Source organism: Triticum aestivum, chromosome 3A (genome assembly GCF_018294505.1).
Source record: "Triticum aestivum cultivar Chinese Spring chromosome 3A, IWGSC CS RefSeq v2.1, whole genome shotgun sequence".
Taxonomy (NCBI): domain Eukaryota; kingdom Viridiplantae; phylum Streptophyta; class Magnoliopsida; order Poales; family Poaceae; genus Triticum; species Triticum aestivum.
The window spans coordinates 689,215,456-689,232,378 of NC_057800.1; the positions used below are offsets into that span (position 1 = coordinate 689,215,456).

The window sequence follows — 16,923 nt, forward strand, 5'->3', positions numbered from 1 at the left end:
AGCCTACCCTTCATTTTCATGCTAGATTCGCCACTGCATGGAGATCATAAGTTTTGCTTCTTGTTGCTCTACATATTGGTCAATTCATTGATTCACTCAAATTTTCAATTTGATAATCACCACGTTGTATAGCCCGGACAGGTTAAGGAACACAACTCCTATACACTCTGACGAGGTTGAAGTTAGCCAACCTTTGTCGGTCGAAACAAAAGCTAGAGGACCAAAACACACAATCATGCCATCTGCTCTGCCTGACAGTGCCACCGAGATAAACCTACGGAATAAAAACAAATCCGACTCAAAGAACCAGATCAAGGGAAACACCTCGCAACAACACAAAAACACCATTAGCGCGAGAATGAGCCAGGGAAGACTTGCTCCATGTTTGACGATAGCTCCATCGCCACACCACCGACGATAAAGGATCAAAACCTTAATAGAAAAACCCAGCTACTACCATCGACACGAAACAATAAGCTCCATGTCTCTTTTCGTTGCGGAGGTGGCGAATGGAGAAAGGGAGCGGGGGGAGGTGCGAGCTCGTTGGGAGGAGGTAGATCAGCAATGTCGTGCTACTACCTCCGTTCGGGTTACTAGTCCTCGTATTTTGATCATATTTTTATAGTGAATTTAACTTATAAAATATAATTTATACGTAGCAAAAATATTTCAATAAAAAATACATTTGGATACGAATCCAACAACATATTCTTTTTATGATATCTTTAACATTTTGATTTTGCTAGTCAAATACATGGTCAAACTTCCATCCCGAAGAGAGAGGTTTCACGGTACTATTGATGGCATTTCCCAAATGCTATTCATCTGCCACCTTTCCTAAATTTCTGAAATTGCACGTCTTGTAGTGGTAGCGGAGGGAGCACGCCACCCCGGTCAAAAGGAGTCAACGTGCAGGCTGAGACGCGATTCTGGTGGGCCCATCCTGCAGAGATGCATTGCCTCCATTAGCTCTCCAGTAGCCGCTCGACACGCGTCCTCCTTTCACCTGCCTGCATTCTCTGTCGCTCGCCTCTCCGGAAAACCCCAACCTTGCTCTCCTCTCCTCTCCAAGAACTCACCTCCGTCCGGCCATGGCGAGGCAGGTGAGCAAGAAGGACCTGGAGGTGGTCCTGACGCAGGCCATGATGGCCGCCAAGAACGTGCGGGCGCAGCGCGAGCGCCTCCTGGAGCTCCACCGCCGCCTGCAGCGCCACAAGGCGGCCGCCCCCGCCCCCGCCGACGCCGACGCCGACGCCAGGCTCGGGGAGCTCGGCTCGGACGTCATCAAGGTCTACTACCTCGGCCTGGAGGCCGGCGCCAAGATGCTCGGGAGCTGCGTCGAGATCGCCGTGGAGAACAGCGCCATCGCCGCCATCAACATTGCCTTCGCGCTCATGCCCGACGAGCAGCTCTACGACGCGCTGCTCGCGCAGCGGCTCCCGCCCCGCCCCACCACCCAGGCCCACGCCTTCGCCCGCCTCGAGGCCGCCCTCCTCGCCGTCAAGATGCTCGAGGAGCACCACCTCCCGCGCTGCGTCGAGTGCCTCGTCGGCGGCCAGGCCCCCGTCCCCGGCAAGCCCGCGCCTGATGCCGCCTCCGCCGACGCCGAACGCCCGGACGCCACCGCCAAGAAGAGCAGCAAGCCCCGTCAAGACGTGCACAAGGCGCTCGACTACCTGCGCCGCGCAAACAAGATCACCAACCTCGCCGTGAAGCACATCGACCACGCCGTCACCGTCCTCTCCCGCTACGCCGACGCCGAGGAGGTCGCCCGCCTCACCGAGTTGGCCGACAAGCACGCCTACCTCGGAGTTGAGGTCCGAACTCCAAACCTCTCTCGTGCTCCTTCTTACTGTAGAATCTACCGGCATGAGCATCAATCTGACAGTTCGATTCACCATGTTCATCTCACTGCAGATTAGCCAACCCACTACCTCAGCTGACCCATCAACAGATTAGCCAGCTTACAACTTCACCTGATCGATCGAGGCTGTCGACACGATCAAGGGGGGTGGGATCCCTTGAATTGCTGATCGAATTAAGCCCTACTCCTCCTAGCATATATACCAGTGGTTGACTTCATCTATCATCTCTAGATAGTTCATCATGCATTGCAGACTACTTATGGCTTCAGTTGAGTTGGGTCCTTCAGATTAACCTGCTAATATGCTACTATGATCTGGATGCAATCTATCTTAGAATTGCAGGAGCTATCGTACTAGTTCAATGCGAAGCTGCATCTTTGTTCGTGGACGATCGAATCGAGTTGCACGATAAAATTGCATCTGTTGTGTGTTTGTTTAATCACATTATATGTGATGTCACTACCATGTTTGGTAATCTTCGTAGCTACATGTTGTTGGTTATTTGGGACTGGGAGCATCGATCAGGCACAGTTTGCTTGATGTCCCTGTTCATCCAAACTTACTGCCTAATTGTGTTATTATGTGTGGTGGCCTGATGTCTCTACTTGATGTGCCTCAAGGTAGAACCAGCGTACATGATTTCAGTTGCATTGTTGATCAAAACCGATCGAATTCTTATCAGTCGCTTAGTTTATCTAGGCTCTCTAGTTCATCCAACCTTTTGATTGATATCAGTTAAGTTTGGTCTGTATAATCTGCTGCTACTATATCTGTGTTTAATTTCCGGAGAACTGTGGATATTCTTAATTTAGCTTGTAATATAGGAGTAGTAGTGTGATGCTGACATGCATCTTGTATCTGTGGGACAACCGAATCGAATTGCCGTTTAGGAGCATGTCAAAAATTGGGATTTTGAACACACTACTACTATGTGTTTAATCATTTTCTTTGTTGGCATTTGCTTTCGATCATAGGATAATAATCTAGATTAATAAATGTGTGCATCCCCAACTTGGTTAGTCTTGTTCTGCATGGCTTAACAGTTATCTGGTATGGTTGTGAATTACAATGATCAACCATAGTCACCGAGAAACCCATGATGAACTGCATCCTACGTATGCTGTTTGTTTGGGAGCATGCATCAGGCACATTATGCTATCCTTGCTCCAACATGTTTAGTAATCTTCTGCCTCGTATTATTTTGTATGCAATCTTTTACCTACTAGTTAGTTGTTGGCGTGATATCTGAACTGATTCTTTTGAAACGCCTAGTGATTCAGATTAGAGTTAGATATACCACTACGGGAAAAAGGCTCGTCGAGTTCTTTTCTGTGGGTACTCGGTAAACAAGGACCTTGCCAAGTGCTCCCCAAAATAAACTCTGCAAAAAGAAGACACTCTGTAACTACCAACCATCCTTAGGTAAACTCCGCAAGGGCCTTAGGAAAAAAATCCCTCTTTTTCCTCGAGGAGAGGCACCGAAGTTGGAAGGTAAGTGTGATGTAAATCACAAAGTAGTATCATACTCAATCTAGTGGGTAAGTAGGGTAACAAATAGAGAGATCAAACTAATCTTGTAAAAAGAAAATTAGTAATCCAGGAAGGATTGGTCAGAGAAATTAAATGACACACTTTGGGCTTATAGAACTGTATATAAAAATTTTATGGGTATGTTACAATAAAAAATGCTTTATGGACAACATGTCACTTACCCTTAGAACTAGATCATGAAGCTCATTGGGATGCATGTCAATCAAATTAGTTATAATTTCCAGTTAGCCGAAGAGAAGAGGTTGTTTGACATGAGTGCTTTAGATGAATGGAGGAATGAATATTACAAAAATGCAAAGATGTTTAAATAAAAAGTTAAAAATTGGCGTGAGGAGAGATACAATATGAATTAAAAATAGGAGACAAACTTATTTTCTTCAAGTCTAGTTTCAGACATTTTGCTAATAAACTTCTATCCAAATGGGAAGGTCCAAATATCATGGAAGGCATTACCGGTTAGGTGCAATCAAGATCAGTGATGCCATGGGCACAAGAAGTGGTGAACAAGAAAAGACTCAACATTCTATTGCCTACCTCACGTCAAACAACCTCTTGAAGTGGACACCGATGTTATAAAACTAAGTACCCCAGAAGAATTCATTGAAAATAAATTCTGGTAGGCTCCACAACCGGAAAAAATAGGTATGTGAAAAGGTTTGAAAATGACCTCCTGACAATTATGTATTTTTTTGCGAGCTTTTATGAAAGTCAGGAATATCGGACGAAAGAAGTAACAGAGGGGAGACACTTGGGGCCCATGTGTCCCTACCTCACGGTCCACCCCCGGTCATGAGCCAGGGGCGTGTGAAGCCTGCGGGGTCCCCCTCTATCCAGTCTTTTGCCCGATGCTCGTCTATATACTTTTTTCGGATTTTTCTGATATGTGTATCGAACCTATTAGCCTCTGTTTCATATCGAGTTATTTTCTATCTAAATTTTGAGGATGTACATTACCATGTCTTCCATCTAACAAGGAGTATGTAGCACGACTTGTTGATCCTGCCATGATTTCCAACCCCCGCTAATAAAAACCGGAACCACACAGGCTACTGGTTAATGATTTAATTAGTCTCCAGGTGTGTGTCCAGTTAGGCGGGATGGGCTCCAACGAGGCAAAAGATCCGCGTCGATGTTGCGATGATCTGATGGAGGCAAAGACGGTAACATGGAACAAGCTACATGCATGGCTACCTCGTCCATTTCGATGTGTTACGACAGAGAGGGTAGCACTAGAAGGCAGCCGCATCCGCAGTGTCGCTCGCACGTAGATCCGCTGCTAATTCTTTCTTTTTTTACCCTATATATCATTTGTCCGCCACCTCCTACGGTTTTGCTATTTGTGCTGCTCGGTCAGCCGCGTTCTTCTTCTTCCATGTGACACCTTCGTGCCCTCTGCCTTGCCGCCACCCCCTATAGCACGGCTATTTGTGCCTATGCTTATGTGAAAGGGAAGTATGTTCTGGAATTACACATAGATCTAGGGATTCTCAATTCTGGTCCAGCATATTAAAAGTGAAGGGACTTTTTTTATCACAATGTTAAAAAAATTGGGGATGAAAAAAATAGATTCTAGGAGGATTGGTGGGTTGATATAAACCTTTGAAAGAAGCCCATCCTAATATTTATTTATCAACAATGATCATAACATTTATGTTTTAGAAGCTATTGAAAAAGGATGGCAAAACTTTCTTTTACAAGAGCTCTTTTTGGAGTCTTTAGACATTTAGAACAGTTTAAAATTGAGGTGTGAGGAAGTGTTGATGCATGGTGGTAGAGATAAACCCATGTGGATGCTCACTTATGATAGAGTGTTCTCTATGAAATCTTTGTACTTGCATTTAATCAAGAATGATTGTGGCTTCCCTCATAAATTTCTGTGAAAGTCAAAGTGCCTACTAAAATAAAAGTTTGTCTTTGGTTTTTGAATAGGAAAAGCATATTAACTAGATATAGTTTGTTGAAAAGGGGATAGAAAGGAGATAAGAATTGCATTTACTGTGGACAAGATGAAAGCATTGATCATTTTTTCTCTCTTGCTCTGTAGCTAAATTGATTTGGAATATTTTAAGATGTGCTTTTGATTTACATTCCATTCCTATTGATTTGGATGATTGCTTTAGCAGATGGATCAAAACATTTGCGAAGAATGATCGAAAGTGAAGGAAATATGCCCTAGAGGCAATAATAAAGTTGTTATTTATATTTCCTTATATCATGATGAATGTTTATTATTCATGCTAGAATTGTATTAACCGGAAACTTAGTACATGTGTGAATACATAGACAAACATAGTGTCACTAGTATGCCTCTACTTGACTAGCTCGTTAATCACGTTAAAGTTTCCTAACCATAGACTTGAGTTGTCATTTGATAAACGGGATCACATCATTAGAGAATGATGTGATTGACATGACCCATCCGTTAGCTTAGCACTATGATCGTTTAGTTTATTGCTATTGCTTTCTTCATAACTTATACATGTTCCTATGACTATGAGATTATGCAACTCCCGAATACCGGAGGAACACCTTGTGTGCTATCAAACGTCACAACGTAACTGGGTGATTATAAAGATGCTCTACAGGTGTCTCCAATGGTGTTTGTTGAGTTGGCATAGATCGAGATTATGATTTGTCACTCCGATTGTCGGAGAGGTATCTCTGGGCCCTCTCGGCAATGCACATCACTATAAGCCTTGCAAGCAATGTGACTAATGAGTTAGTTGCGGGATGATGCATTACGGAACGAGTAAAGAGACTCGCCGGTAACGATATTGAACTAGGTATGGGGATACCGACGATCGAATCTCGGGCAAGTAACATATCGATGACAAAGGGGACAACGTATATTGTTATGCGGTTTGACCGATAAAGATCTTCGTAGAATATGTAGGAGCCAATATGAGCATCCAGGTTCCGCTATTGGTTATTGACCGGAGATGTGTCTCGGTCATGTCTACATGATTCTCGAACCCGTAGGGTCCGCACGCTTAACGTTTGATGACGATTTGTATTATGAGTTATGTGATTTGATGTACCGAAGGTTGTTCAGAGTCCCGGATGAGATCATAGACATGACAAGGAGTTTCGAAATGGTCGAGACGTAATGATCGATATATTGGAAGGCTATATTCGGACATCGGAAAGGTTCCGAGTGATCCGTTTATTTTTCAAAGTACCGGAGAGTTACGAGAATTCACCGGGGGAAGTAGTGGGCCTTAATGGGCCATACGGGAAAGGAGAGAAGGGCCTCAAGGGGTGGCCGCCCCCCCCCATGGCAAGTCCGAATTGTACTAGGGAGGGGGCGGCGCCCCCCCTCTCTTTCCTTCTCCCTCTCCTACTCCTTCCCTCTCCCCCTCTTGGAAAAGGAAGGGGACTTCAACTAGGATTGGGAATCCTAGTTGGACTTCCCCTATAGGCGCGCCCCTCCTAGGCCAGCCTCCTCTTCCCCCTCCTTTATATACGTGGGCAGGAGGGCACCCCGAAGGCACTCCAAGATTTGTCTTAGCCGTGTATGGTGCCCCCCTCCACAGTTTTCCATCTCGGTCATATTGTTGTAGTGCTTAGGCGAAGCCCTGTGTCGGTAACTTCATCATCACCATCACCACGCCGTCATGCTGACTAAACTCTCCCTCGGCCTCAACTAGATCAAGAGTTCGAGGGACGTCACTGAGCTGAATGTGTGTAGATCACGGAGGTGCCGTGCGTTCGGTACTTGAATCGGTTGGATCGCGAAGACGTTCGACTACATCAATCGCGTTACTTAATGCTTCCGCTTTCGGTCTACGAGGGTACGTAGACACACTCTCCCCTCTCGTTTCTATGCATCTCCTAGATAGATCTTGCGTGTTCGTAGGAATTTTTTTGAAATACTGCATTCCCCAACAGAAAGTTGGTTTTAGTAGGAATTTCAGCCCTATTTTGGGCAATTTGGAAAAGTCATATGACATGATATTCAACAAAAAGAAAATTTATGGTCCTATGTGTGTGTGGTGAAACTAATATGCAACTGGATTTCAGATTGGACCATTTTACAGATAAAGGAACTAGAGGAAAGAACGTTGATGCTGGGGGCAAAGGTGGTAGAACAAGTGGCAAGTAAAGTCTATCGTGTTGCACAGGGATCAAGGCTGGGTGTTCCAAGACTTGGTGACTAAAGCTGAGTTCACAGGAGCGTGTTGGTCTCTCACCTGGCATGTGATCTGCCACTTTTGTGTAGTATAATGTCTAGTTGATCGTTTATCTTTCAATGTTCGGTTGCTTGATGTGAGTATGTGACCAAGTTGGGCCAGGTCTGTATAGACTTAGTAGGAGTTATGTTAAGTGACTTCTGATGGTGGGAGTGAGAAAATGAAAATTGAGGGGCAAACCCCTCTTTTTCTAAAAAAAAATGTGCCGATGTTGGACGATCGGACAGTTGGGTTCTCCTTCTCGGTGACATCTCTATACCCTCTACCTTGCAAACATCTCTCTCTCTCTCTCTCTCCCAGCATTGTTGCCCCACGAACACTAGTAGAAAAAGGGTCAAACGTGAAGCACATTAGTGCCGGTTTGAACTAGAGCCGGCACTAATGTGTACATTAGTGCCGGTTCGTGGCGGCGATCAATAGTACCGGTTCGTGGCGAACCTTTAGTACCGGTTCATGCCACGAACCGGTACTAAAGAGGCTGTGTCAGCCTGCGGTCAGGCTATGGCCCCACCATCACCATTTAGTGCCGGTCCGTACCACGAACCGGTACTAATGAGGTTATGGCAAGCTGTTTTTAGTCCCACCTCGCCAAGAGAGAGGCAGTATGAGCGGTTTATAAGTCATGAGTGCACAGACAATGACGAAGAGTTGCAATGCTCATCTACATGTTGATTAGCTTCAAGCCTTGCGGAATAGCATAGATTGCACTGAGCTATGTGCAGTGCAGTCTACACTATTCCGAAAGGCTTGAAGCAAATTAACCAACATTGCACCTCTTTTTTATTTTTAATAACTTATTTAAACTCCGGACTTCTTTTGTGTTCAGTATGCAGCATTTAAAGCGACGTCATCTTTCCAACATGTTCTGACATCATTTGTTGTTTTTCGGTCATTTACCTAATTGTTTAGAGAGCTAAATAACCGTGAAATTGAAAATCACTATAAAATGAATCCTGAAAATGTTGAAACTTGGCATGGTATCATCATATCACCCGCATAGCATGCGCGAAAGAGTAGAGAGGGTCACGGCAAAAACTGGACGCACTTCGTGTACAAACTGGACATACTCTTTCCGAGTACCAGGGTTTCGGACGAGAACTCATCTGTTACATGGCCACTTCAATGTTTTTTAAACTTATTTGAACTCCGGACTTCTTTTGTGTTTAGTATGCAGCATTTAAAGCGACGTCATCAATTTCCAACATGTTCTGACATCATTTGTTGTTTTTCGGTCATTTACCTAATTGTTTAGAGAGCTAAATGACCGTGAAATTGAAAATCACTACAAAATGAATCCTGAAAATGTTGAAACTTGGCATGGTATCATCATATCATCCGCATAGCATGCACGAAAGAGTAAAGAGGGTCACGGCAAAAAGTGGACGCACTTCGTGTACAAAGTGGACAAACTCTTTCCGAGTATCAGGGTTTCGGAGTACGGAGTGGGTACTAATGTGCATCCCACCAATCAGGAAGAATCACACGGATCGTGTGTTTCTTTCTAGCTCTTGCGAGTCGTTGGATCAAGGGTGTGTTTCTTCCTAGCTCATGTGAGTCGTTGGATCGAAACTACCACAATCACTTTGTGAGCCAGACGACCCTATATATAGCCCACCTCTCGCCTTCCCTGCATAAGTCTTTCAGTTCATCGATTACATACATCTACCAGTTCATCGACTACATACATCTACCAATTCATCAACTGAATACAAATCATTCGGATTCGCCATCATACGTCCAACCGTGCATTTGATATGCATATATATATGCATCACGAGCAACGGTTGGGCTGTATGATGGCGATACCGATTGGTTTGTTCTAGATCCGACATAAAAGGTTTGATACAACTTCTTTTTTGTGACATAAGAGCTATCGATCTCTCCTCCTACCTATTTTAGTTACACAACTACCTATTTGTGCCAAATTTTCACTTTTGCTATTGCTCTTGCATCATAAGCATCCATGTTAACTGGACTTACAAGTAATGCAATTTAACCAAACTATCTTGTGATCCATGTTGATTAGCTTCAAGCCTTGCAGAATAGCATAGATTGCACTGGGCTATGTGCAGTGCAGTCTACACTATTCCGAAAGGCTTGAAGCAAATTAACCAGCATTGCACCTCTTTTTTATTTTTAATAACTTATTCAAATTCCGGACTTCTTTTGTGTTCAGTATGCAGCATTTAATGCGACGTCATCAATTTCCAACATGTTCTGACATCATTTGTTGTTTTTCGGTCATTTACCTAATTGTTCAGTATGCAGCATTCAATTTCCAGAAGAAAATAAATAGAAGAAAATAAATAATGCAGAAAAGAAAAAACTATATAAAAAACTACTCAAAAATAAATAGAAGAAAATAAGTAATGCAGAAAAGAAAAAACTATATAAAAGTAGAGAGGGTTATCGTGTTGTCCTTTGCAAGCATATCCTTTATCATTACCAGGAGGGAATCTCTGTAATAGTTAGGGTAGCTAGTTATGTGTTTTGGCATTTGAAACGCGAAAATTTTTATGTGCAAGCAAATCCTTTCATGCATTTATTGATTTTTTCAGCTAAATGATCCTGAAATTGAAAAGCATTTCAAATGAACTCAGAAAAGGATGAAAGTTGGCATGGTATCATAATTTCACCCACATAGCATGTGCAAAAAAGTAGAGAGGGTTACCGCAAAAATTGGATGCACTTCGTGTATAAAATGGACAATCTGTTTCGAAGTATCAGGGTTTCGGACGAAAACTCATCCGTTACAAAGGCATTTCATTTTTAAATAACTTAAGCATTACCAAATTGAATATAATGATAAAACACACTAATATTAAACATAAGAAAAAAGAATCACTGGAAAATGTATTTTTAAAGTTAAGTTATTCACAAACTAGTGATTCACACAAATTTCAAATAATTCAAAATTTAAACTATTCAAATTTAAAAACTACCGGCACTAACTGAAAGTTTCTAAAAACTATCAAAAATATTCACAAAGAAACTCTAAATGCAGCAAAAAACAACTAAAAATAAATAAAACAAAATAAATAAAGCAGAAAAGAAAAAACTAAATGAAAAAAGCCCACCTACCGGGCCACAGCGGCCTGCATACGACTAGAAACCCAACCTGTTGTTGGGCCAGGATGCAGGCCCGCAAGCCCAATAGGCCCCACAGGGCAGAGTAGCAAAGGTAGGCCCAGATGGCCTGCTTTAGAGAGGAGCTAGAGACAGCAGCGGCGGCAGGGCTTATAAGCAGGTGTGAGCGCCCTTCGGCTAGCGAGGTGGGACTAAACTTCTGCGCCCCTCGCCTGGCAGCGTACCCCCTTTAGTACCGGGTCGTGGAACCAACCGGTACTAAAGGGGGGGCCTTTAGTACCGGTTGGAGCCAGGAACCGGTACTAAAGGGGGGTGCTTCCCCCCGCTTGGCCTGGTCAAAACAGGCCTTTAGTACCGGTTGGTGGCTCCAACCAGTACTAAAGGTGTCCCCTATATAAGAAACACTTCGAAAATTTTCAGTTTCTCATCTCCCACTTTCTCTCTGCCGCCGCCCCGTCCCGCGCCGTCGCCGCCCCTGTCGCGCCGTCCCCGTCGACTCCGCGACGCCCCCATCCTCGTCGCGTCGTCCCCGTCGACTCCGCGGCACCCCCGTCGCCGTCCCGGTCGCCGATCCCCTCGCTTCGCCGTCGCCGTCGCCTTTGGATCGACCTCGCCTCGCCGTCGCCGTCGCCTCGACCTTGCCCGCGCGCACTGTGAGCCCCTCCCTCGGCCCCTCTCCTCCCTCCAATCGATCATAGCGCACACCGGCGCCGGCGCCGGCGCCGACCGTAGCGCACACACATGCGCGCGCGCACACACACTACATGCGCGCGCGCACACACACACACACACTACACACACACTAGACGCGCACACACACACAATTTTTCTGTTTTTAGCTTTTAGTTTTTTCTGTTTTTCTGTTTTTCATACAAAGTTTTAGATGAATTAATTAATTAGATTAGATTAATGTCAAATAGTATGTAGAAATGTTAGTTATAATATATATAATGTCAAATGTTATAGAAATGTTAGTTATATAGAAATGTTAGAAATTTTGGAAATGTTAGTTTTAGCTAGCTAGATGAATTAGATTAATTTCAAATTGTTAGACGATGATCGATGTTTTTTTAGTTTCTTATATTTTTAGTTATAAAATTTAGAATTTGCATATATGAAATCATCACAATCCATCATTTAAAAAATGTTACTTTACTTTTGCGGCATATAGTATTTTGTTGTCGACGATGCCCGGCCCGCATCCTCGCCGTCGACACGTCCGCGACGATGTCCTGCTTCAGAGGACCCATGTCCGGGACTGGGCTCCGCCGGGCTCGCACTGGGAGGTGCTACCTTCAGGGGCGCGACGCTTGGTGAGGAACCCGGCCTCGGGTCCCGCCGTCGACCCTCATCTCCTTTGGTGGCATTCGCGTGGGCCACTTTCGGTGCGGAGGGAGCCGACCCCGCCGGAGGTGGTACGTCGCCGTGTCAGGGAGGAGATTATATCTATTATTCGAGACGATGTATTCGAGATTATATCTATTATTCGAGACGATGTATTCGAGATTATATCTATTATTCGAGATTATACTAAATTGTTTTATATTTCTTTTGGCATAGTTAAATAAAAGCTATGGCGGACAATACTGACAGAGAGAGAGAACAGACCATGTTCGATATCATACGCGGGCCAGATGATGATCAGAATGAAGAAGATTTTGACGGCTCCGAATTTCTAAATAACACCAGAGAGGGTGATATGATATTCGATCGCGACGACCGAGAAGATGAAGTCATGAACTACGACGAAGAACATGTTGATCCTGAAACAACAAACACCGGCGAGGTATATATATTTATATAAGCAGGAATCTGGTGATCATCGCATGTTTTAAATGAGTTGAAGATATATTAACGAATCAATCTCTCTTCTTTCAGCCATCCGGATCGAGCAAATCTTCAGGCAAAAGGACGAAACGAGGCCCGAACAAAAAGTTGAAGGAGGGCGTAAAGTACAATATCGAGGCATTCAAACCTAATGGCGAACCATTAGCGCCTAAGAAGATTGCGGACAAGTTCGTTCGTCAGCGCGGAGTTCTTGTGAAGGACCAACTCCCGATCTCCCTTCAAGAATGGAGAAAACCAGCAAATCCATGTCCAGATGTTACTTTTGTCGACGAGAATCAAAAAAATCTGCTTTGGGATACTCTCATGGAACATTTCACCCTACCAGATAATTTCACAGAAGCAGATGTGCGGAAAGTCAAGGACGCTGCTTTTAGGAAGATGGCGGTTGCATTCAAGAACCACAAGAGAATGACGTGGGAGAAGTACGTCAAGGGAGGAAGGAAGACTCCAGTATTCGAGGGGATACTAGAGAATCAAAGTGCTCATTGGGACGATTTAGTGAAATTCAAGGATTCAGAATTATCTAAGGAATGATCGAGAATAAACAAGAAGAATGCCGAAAAAAAGGATAAGTTCCATAAGCTGGGGCCAGGTGGCTACGTGGTGGCAATGCCTAAGTGGGATAAGTCTGAGAAAGAGATGGAGGATGCAGGTGTCACTCCGGTTACTAAGAGCTGGCTCCCCAGGTGCAGGACTTGGTTCTATGCGCATGGGGGGGAGTTGGACCCGAAGACAGGCAATGTTTCGACGAAGGCATGTCTGAACGGAGCCGGCGATGCGCTACTTGTTGCAATAGAAGAGGCTCGATCGGGGGTGTTCCAGCCCAACAGAGAGAACGACGAGCTTACGCGTGCCTTGGGAAATCCTGAACACCCGGGAAGAACACGAGGAAAGGGCGCTCTTCCGTGGTATGAGGGGTTTTCGGACTGGAACGCCGACTACAGAACCCGTGCGAAAAGAAGATTGCGGAGGAGAAGAAGAGGAAGATGGAGGAGGAGCAGAGGAAGCAGGACTATGAATGCCTTCAAGGCCTAGAAGCAAGTCAAGCGGAATTGGCAGCTAAATTCCAGCGGCAGCAGGAGCAAATCGACTCACTTAGCCAGCAAAGGGGGTCTCAGCATCTGCAGCAGCTAGCGGATGATCCAGCATTGGATACCACCGCCCCATCCATGCCGAGAAGCAGCGTGGGTTCCACCCCGGGCGACGCAGTAGTGCTGGATAGATACCCCGTGGATGACATCACGGAGAACACTAACTTCGAGCTACACTTCAAAATGAAGAACATATCCATGAAGGTGGCGGACGCCGTTGCTTTTTCAAATTCCCCCGAGGCAACCTTCCATTGCAACCCGATTCCAGCGGGCTATGCTCATGTCTTGGTTGATGAGGTGGTGGACCCATATTCGGAGCTACAGCTTGACATTCCTGGAGGTGACGACGAGCACACATTGGGAGAGGCCATACATCGTGTCATCCTATGGAGAAAGGATTGCATCATCTTTCGAAGGCCACCGACACCGCGTCACCCGACTCCTCGTCGAAGTCCGCCACCGAGTCAGCAGACTCCCGCTCCTCCAAGTCCACCAACGCGTGAGGCCACTCCTCCTCCTCCAAGTCCGGCAAAGTGTCAGGCCACTCCTCCTCCAAGTCCGACACAGCGTCAGACATCCACTCCTCCTCCAAGTCCGGCACAACCTCAGGCCACTGCAAGTCCGGCACAGCTTCAGGCCACTCCTCCTCGTCCAACTCAGCCCCGTCAGCCGTCTCCGCCGCCTCAGCAGTCGCAGAAGAGACACCCTGCAGCTATGGTGCGTAGCGGTACGAGTCGAGGTCATAGTACATGAAGTACAGGCGGAGGCAAGCGATATAAATATGGTCTAAACCTCACTACTCCTCTTCCTGTGAGGGCTTACGACAGGACCGAGGAGCAAACCAATGCCATAGTGCAGGCAGAAGTCGACGCCCATTTTGAACCGAAACCGCCACCGCCGCCAAGGGAGAAAGGGCCTGTGGAAGTAGTTGACCACTTCATTCGTATGGCTCAACCACCAGCTCCTAAGCCTGTTGACTCAGACTATGAGCGCCACATCAGGAAGTTACATCGACGACGTCTACAGAAGGAATCAATGGTACATAGACATTACCAAGAGATCCAATCGAGAGTCCCTCATGGTGAATGTCAAGAAGGATGATTACTACCATGAGAAAGCAGTGGCCGTTGAGTATCCTGAACTGTTTCAATTATACAATCAAGACGCACTCGACAAATCTATCGTCAGTTGCTATTGTCTATAAGTGATTTCTTTCTGTAATTTAAGTCTCAAGCTAGCTGTAGTGATCCTTTTGATCAATCATTACCTGTAATTATCCTCACTATATTCTTTTCTGTGGTATTATGCAGGATGAAGATGTATGAAATGAGAAAAGGTGGACGCTATGGCATTGGGTTCATTGACCCAAACACCGTTAATAAATACACATGGAAAATGAACAAGCATCAAGAAAAAGAGGTAGAGGACAGCATGCTAGAGTTCTTGAAGCGCCTCAAATACAATGAAGATATACTACTTCTTTATAACTTCCAGTGAGTCATACTTTCTTATACTACAAATTCTCTGTTTTTGCCTACTAGCTAGCTACATGTTTTTGCTTACATATGCCCGCTTAATTAAGACATGCAAACGTGTGTGCATGCAGATTTCACTGGATCTTGTGTATCATTAAAGTTGACGCCGGAACAGTTGAAATACTGGACTCACTACTCAAAGCAAATAGTGACTATAACATCTTATTTGGGATAGTCAACAGGTAATTTCAATCATTACTAACTATATATCTCGGCCTATTTAGTTCGTCATTAATTTCATGATATGAACTATTTAATAATCCCTTTATTCATTTTCTTTGTCGGCGGGCAGGGCTTGGGCAAGGTTCATCAGCGTCACGGAAGGCGAATGAAAACCAAAGCTGAAATGGTTTCGATCCAAGGTAAGTAATTAAGTAGTACTAACTAGCTGCCATCTCTTTAATTATCATGCTTGATTAATTATTATCTGATCAAATTAAATTCTATTCTCGTAATAAAGGCCCTGAAGCAGGCGCAGGGGACTGATCTGTGTGCATTCTGCGTTTGCGAGAACATTCGCATGATGGCGTCCGAAAGGAGCAGATCTCAAAGACAGGAATGGGTACGCTTGTCAGAACACTATTCACAACTTTTACACCATTATCGATATCTAGTCACACAACTAATACACATGCATATTAATCTCCTTCTTAACAGTTCAAAGAGGTGCGGGACAAGCTCCTACCAACGGAGCGCGTAGAAGCACTTCAAGAGGAAATAGCGGGATTTTTGCTCGACCAGGTCATAAATCCGAAGGGAGAATACTATTACCCGCTACCGCCCCCATGAACCACTTCCAATTGTCATCGTGCTCCGAAGGCACCAATTAGGCTAATGCCACTGGCTCCGAAGGCAACATGCATATGTAGGAGAAATTGTATATAGCTATACATGTGTGTATGTGTAAATTAATATGGTGGTTTGTGAGACATTGATGATATATATATATATATATATATATATATATATATATATATATATATATATATATATATGCATAACGTGTACAATGTGTAGTACCGTAAAATACCAGCAAACAAAAAAGAATTAAAATGGAAAACACAAAATTAAATGAAAAAGAAATCATAAAACCAAAAACCCCACAACCATTTAGTACCGGTTGGTGTTACCAACCGGTACTAAAGGGCTCCCGGCCCCCGGAGCTGGCTCGTGCCACGTGGATCCCCTTTAGCACCGGTTCGTGCTGAACCGGTACTAAAAGGGGGGGGGGGGGGGGGGCTTTAGTGCCGAAACTTTAGTGCCGGTTCCTAAACCGGCACTAAAGGGCCTTACGAACCGGTGCTATTGCCCGGTTCTGCACTAGTGAAAGTGATGCATGGAGCCACAAACCATCGGCGAGGACTCAGTTCAAGCTGCCTACACAAGGCACCATGTTGATGGCTACGATGTGGCATTGTTGGATGTGCTACTTCAATTTAGTGCATGTTTTAATTAACCAATATCGTTATGCATACAAATAATCATCACCAAGAAGGCTTGCATCTGTAGTACTTTAAGGACATAGAGGAAAGCATACCGGTTGCAGAAGAAGAATGCATTGTGGTTGCATGAGTGTGTTGTGCCCAATGAGGTGAAGTGATTAGGAGGCTCATGCTAGGTGCCGATGGCGAGTACGCTACATGCAGATTGCATCGCGCATCCAGATGCGGTAAGTAGATATTGTATCAAGCAGGTTTAATATTACTATGTGTGCTCTCTAGATTTGGATAGTGCATATGATTTGGTGGAGTTGTGG

The 16,923-nt window shown here is 44.8% G+C and overlaps 1 protein-coding gene across 1 annotated transcript; it reads left to right on the forward strand.

Moving 5' to 3' along the window:
- The first annotated feature begins 1,011 nt into the window (after positions 1-1,011).
- Positions 1,012-2,253, forward strand: LOC123059124 (uncharacterized). Its single transcript, XM_044481764.1, has 2 exons — positions 1,012-1,817; positions 1,918-2,253. The coding sequence occupies exons 1-2, from the start codon at positions 1,092-1,094 to the stop codon at positions 1,957-1,959; spliced, it is 768 nt and encodes a 255-aa protein (XP_044337699.1). The 5' UTR covers positions 1,012-1,091; the 3' UTR covers positions 1,960-2,253.
- The last annotated feature ends 14,670 nt before the right edge of the window (positions 2,254-16,923 follow it).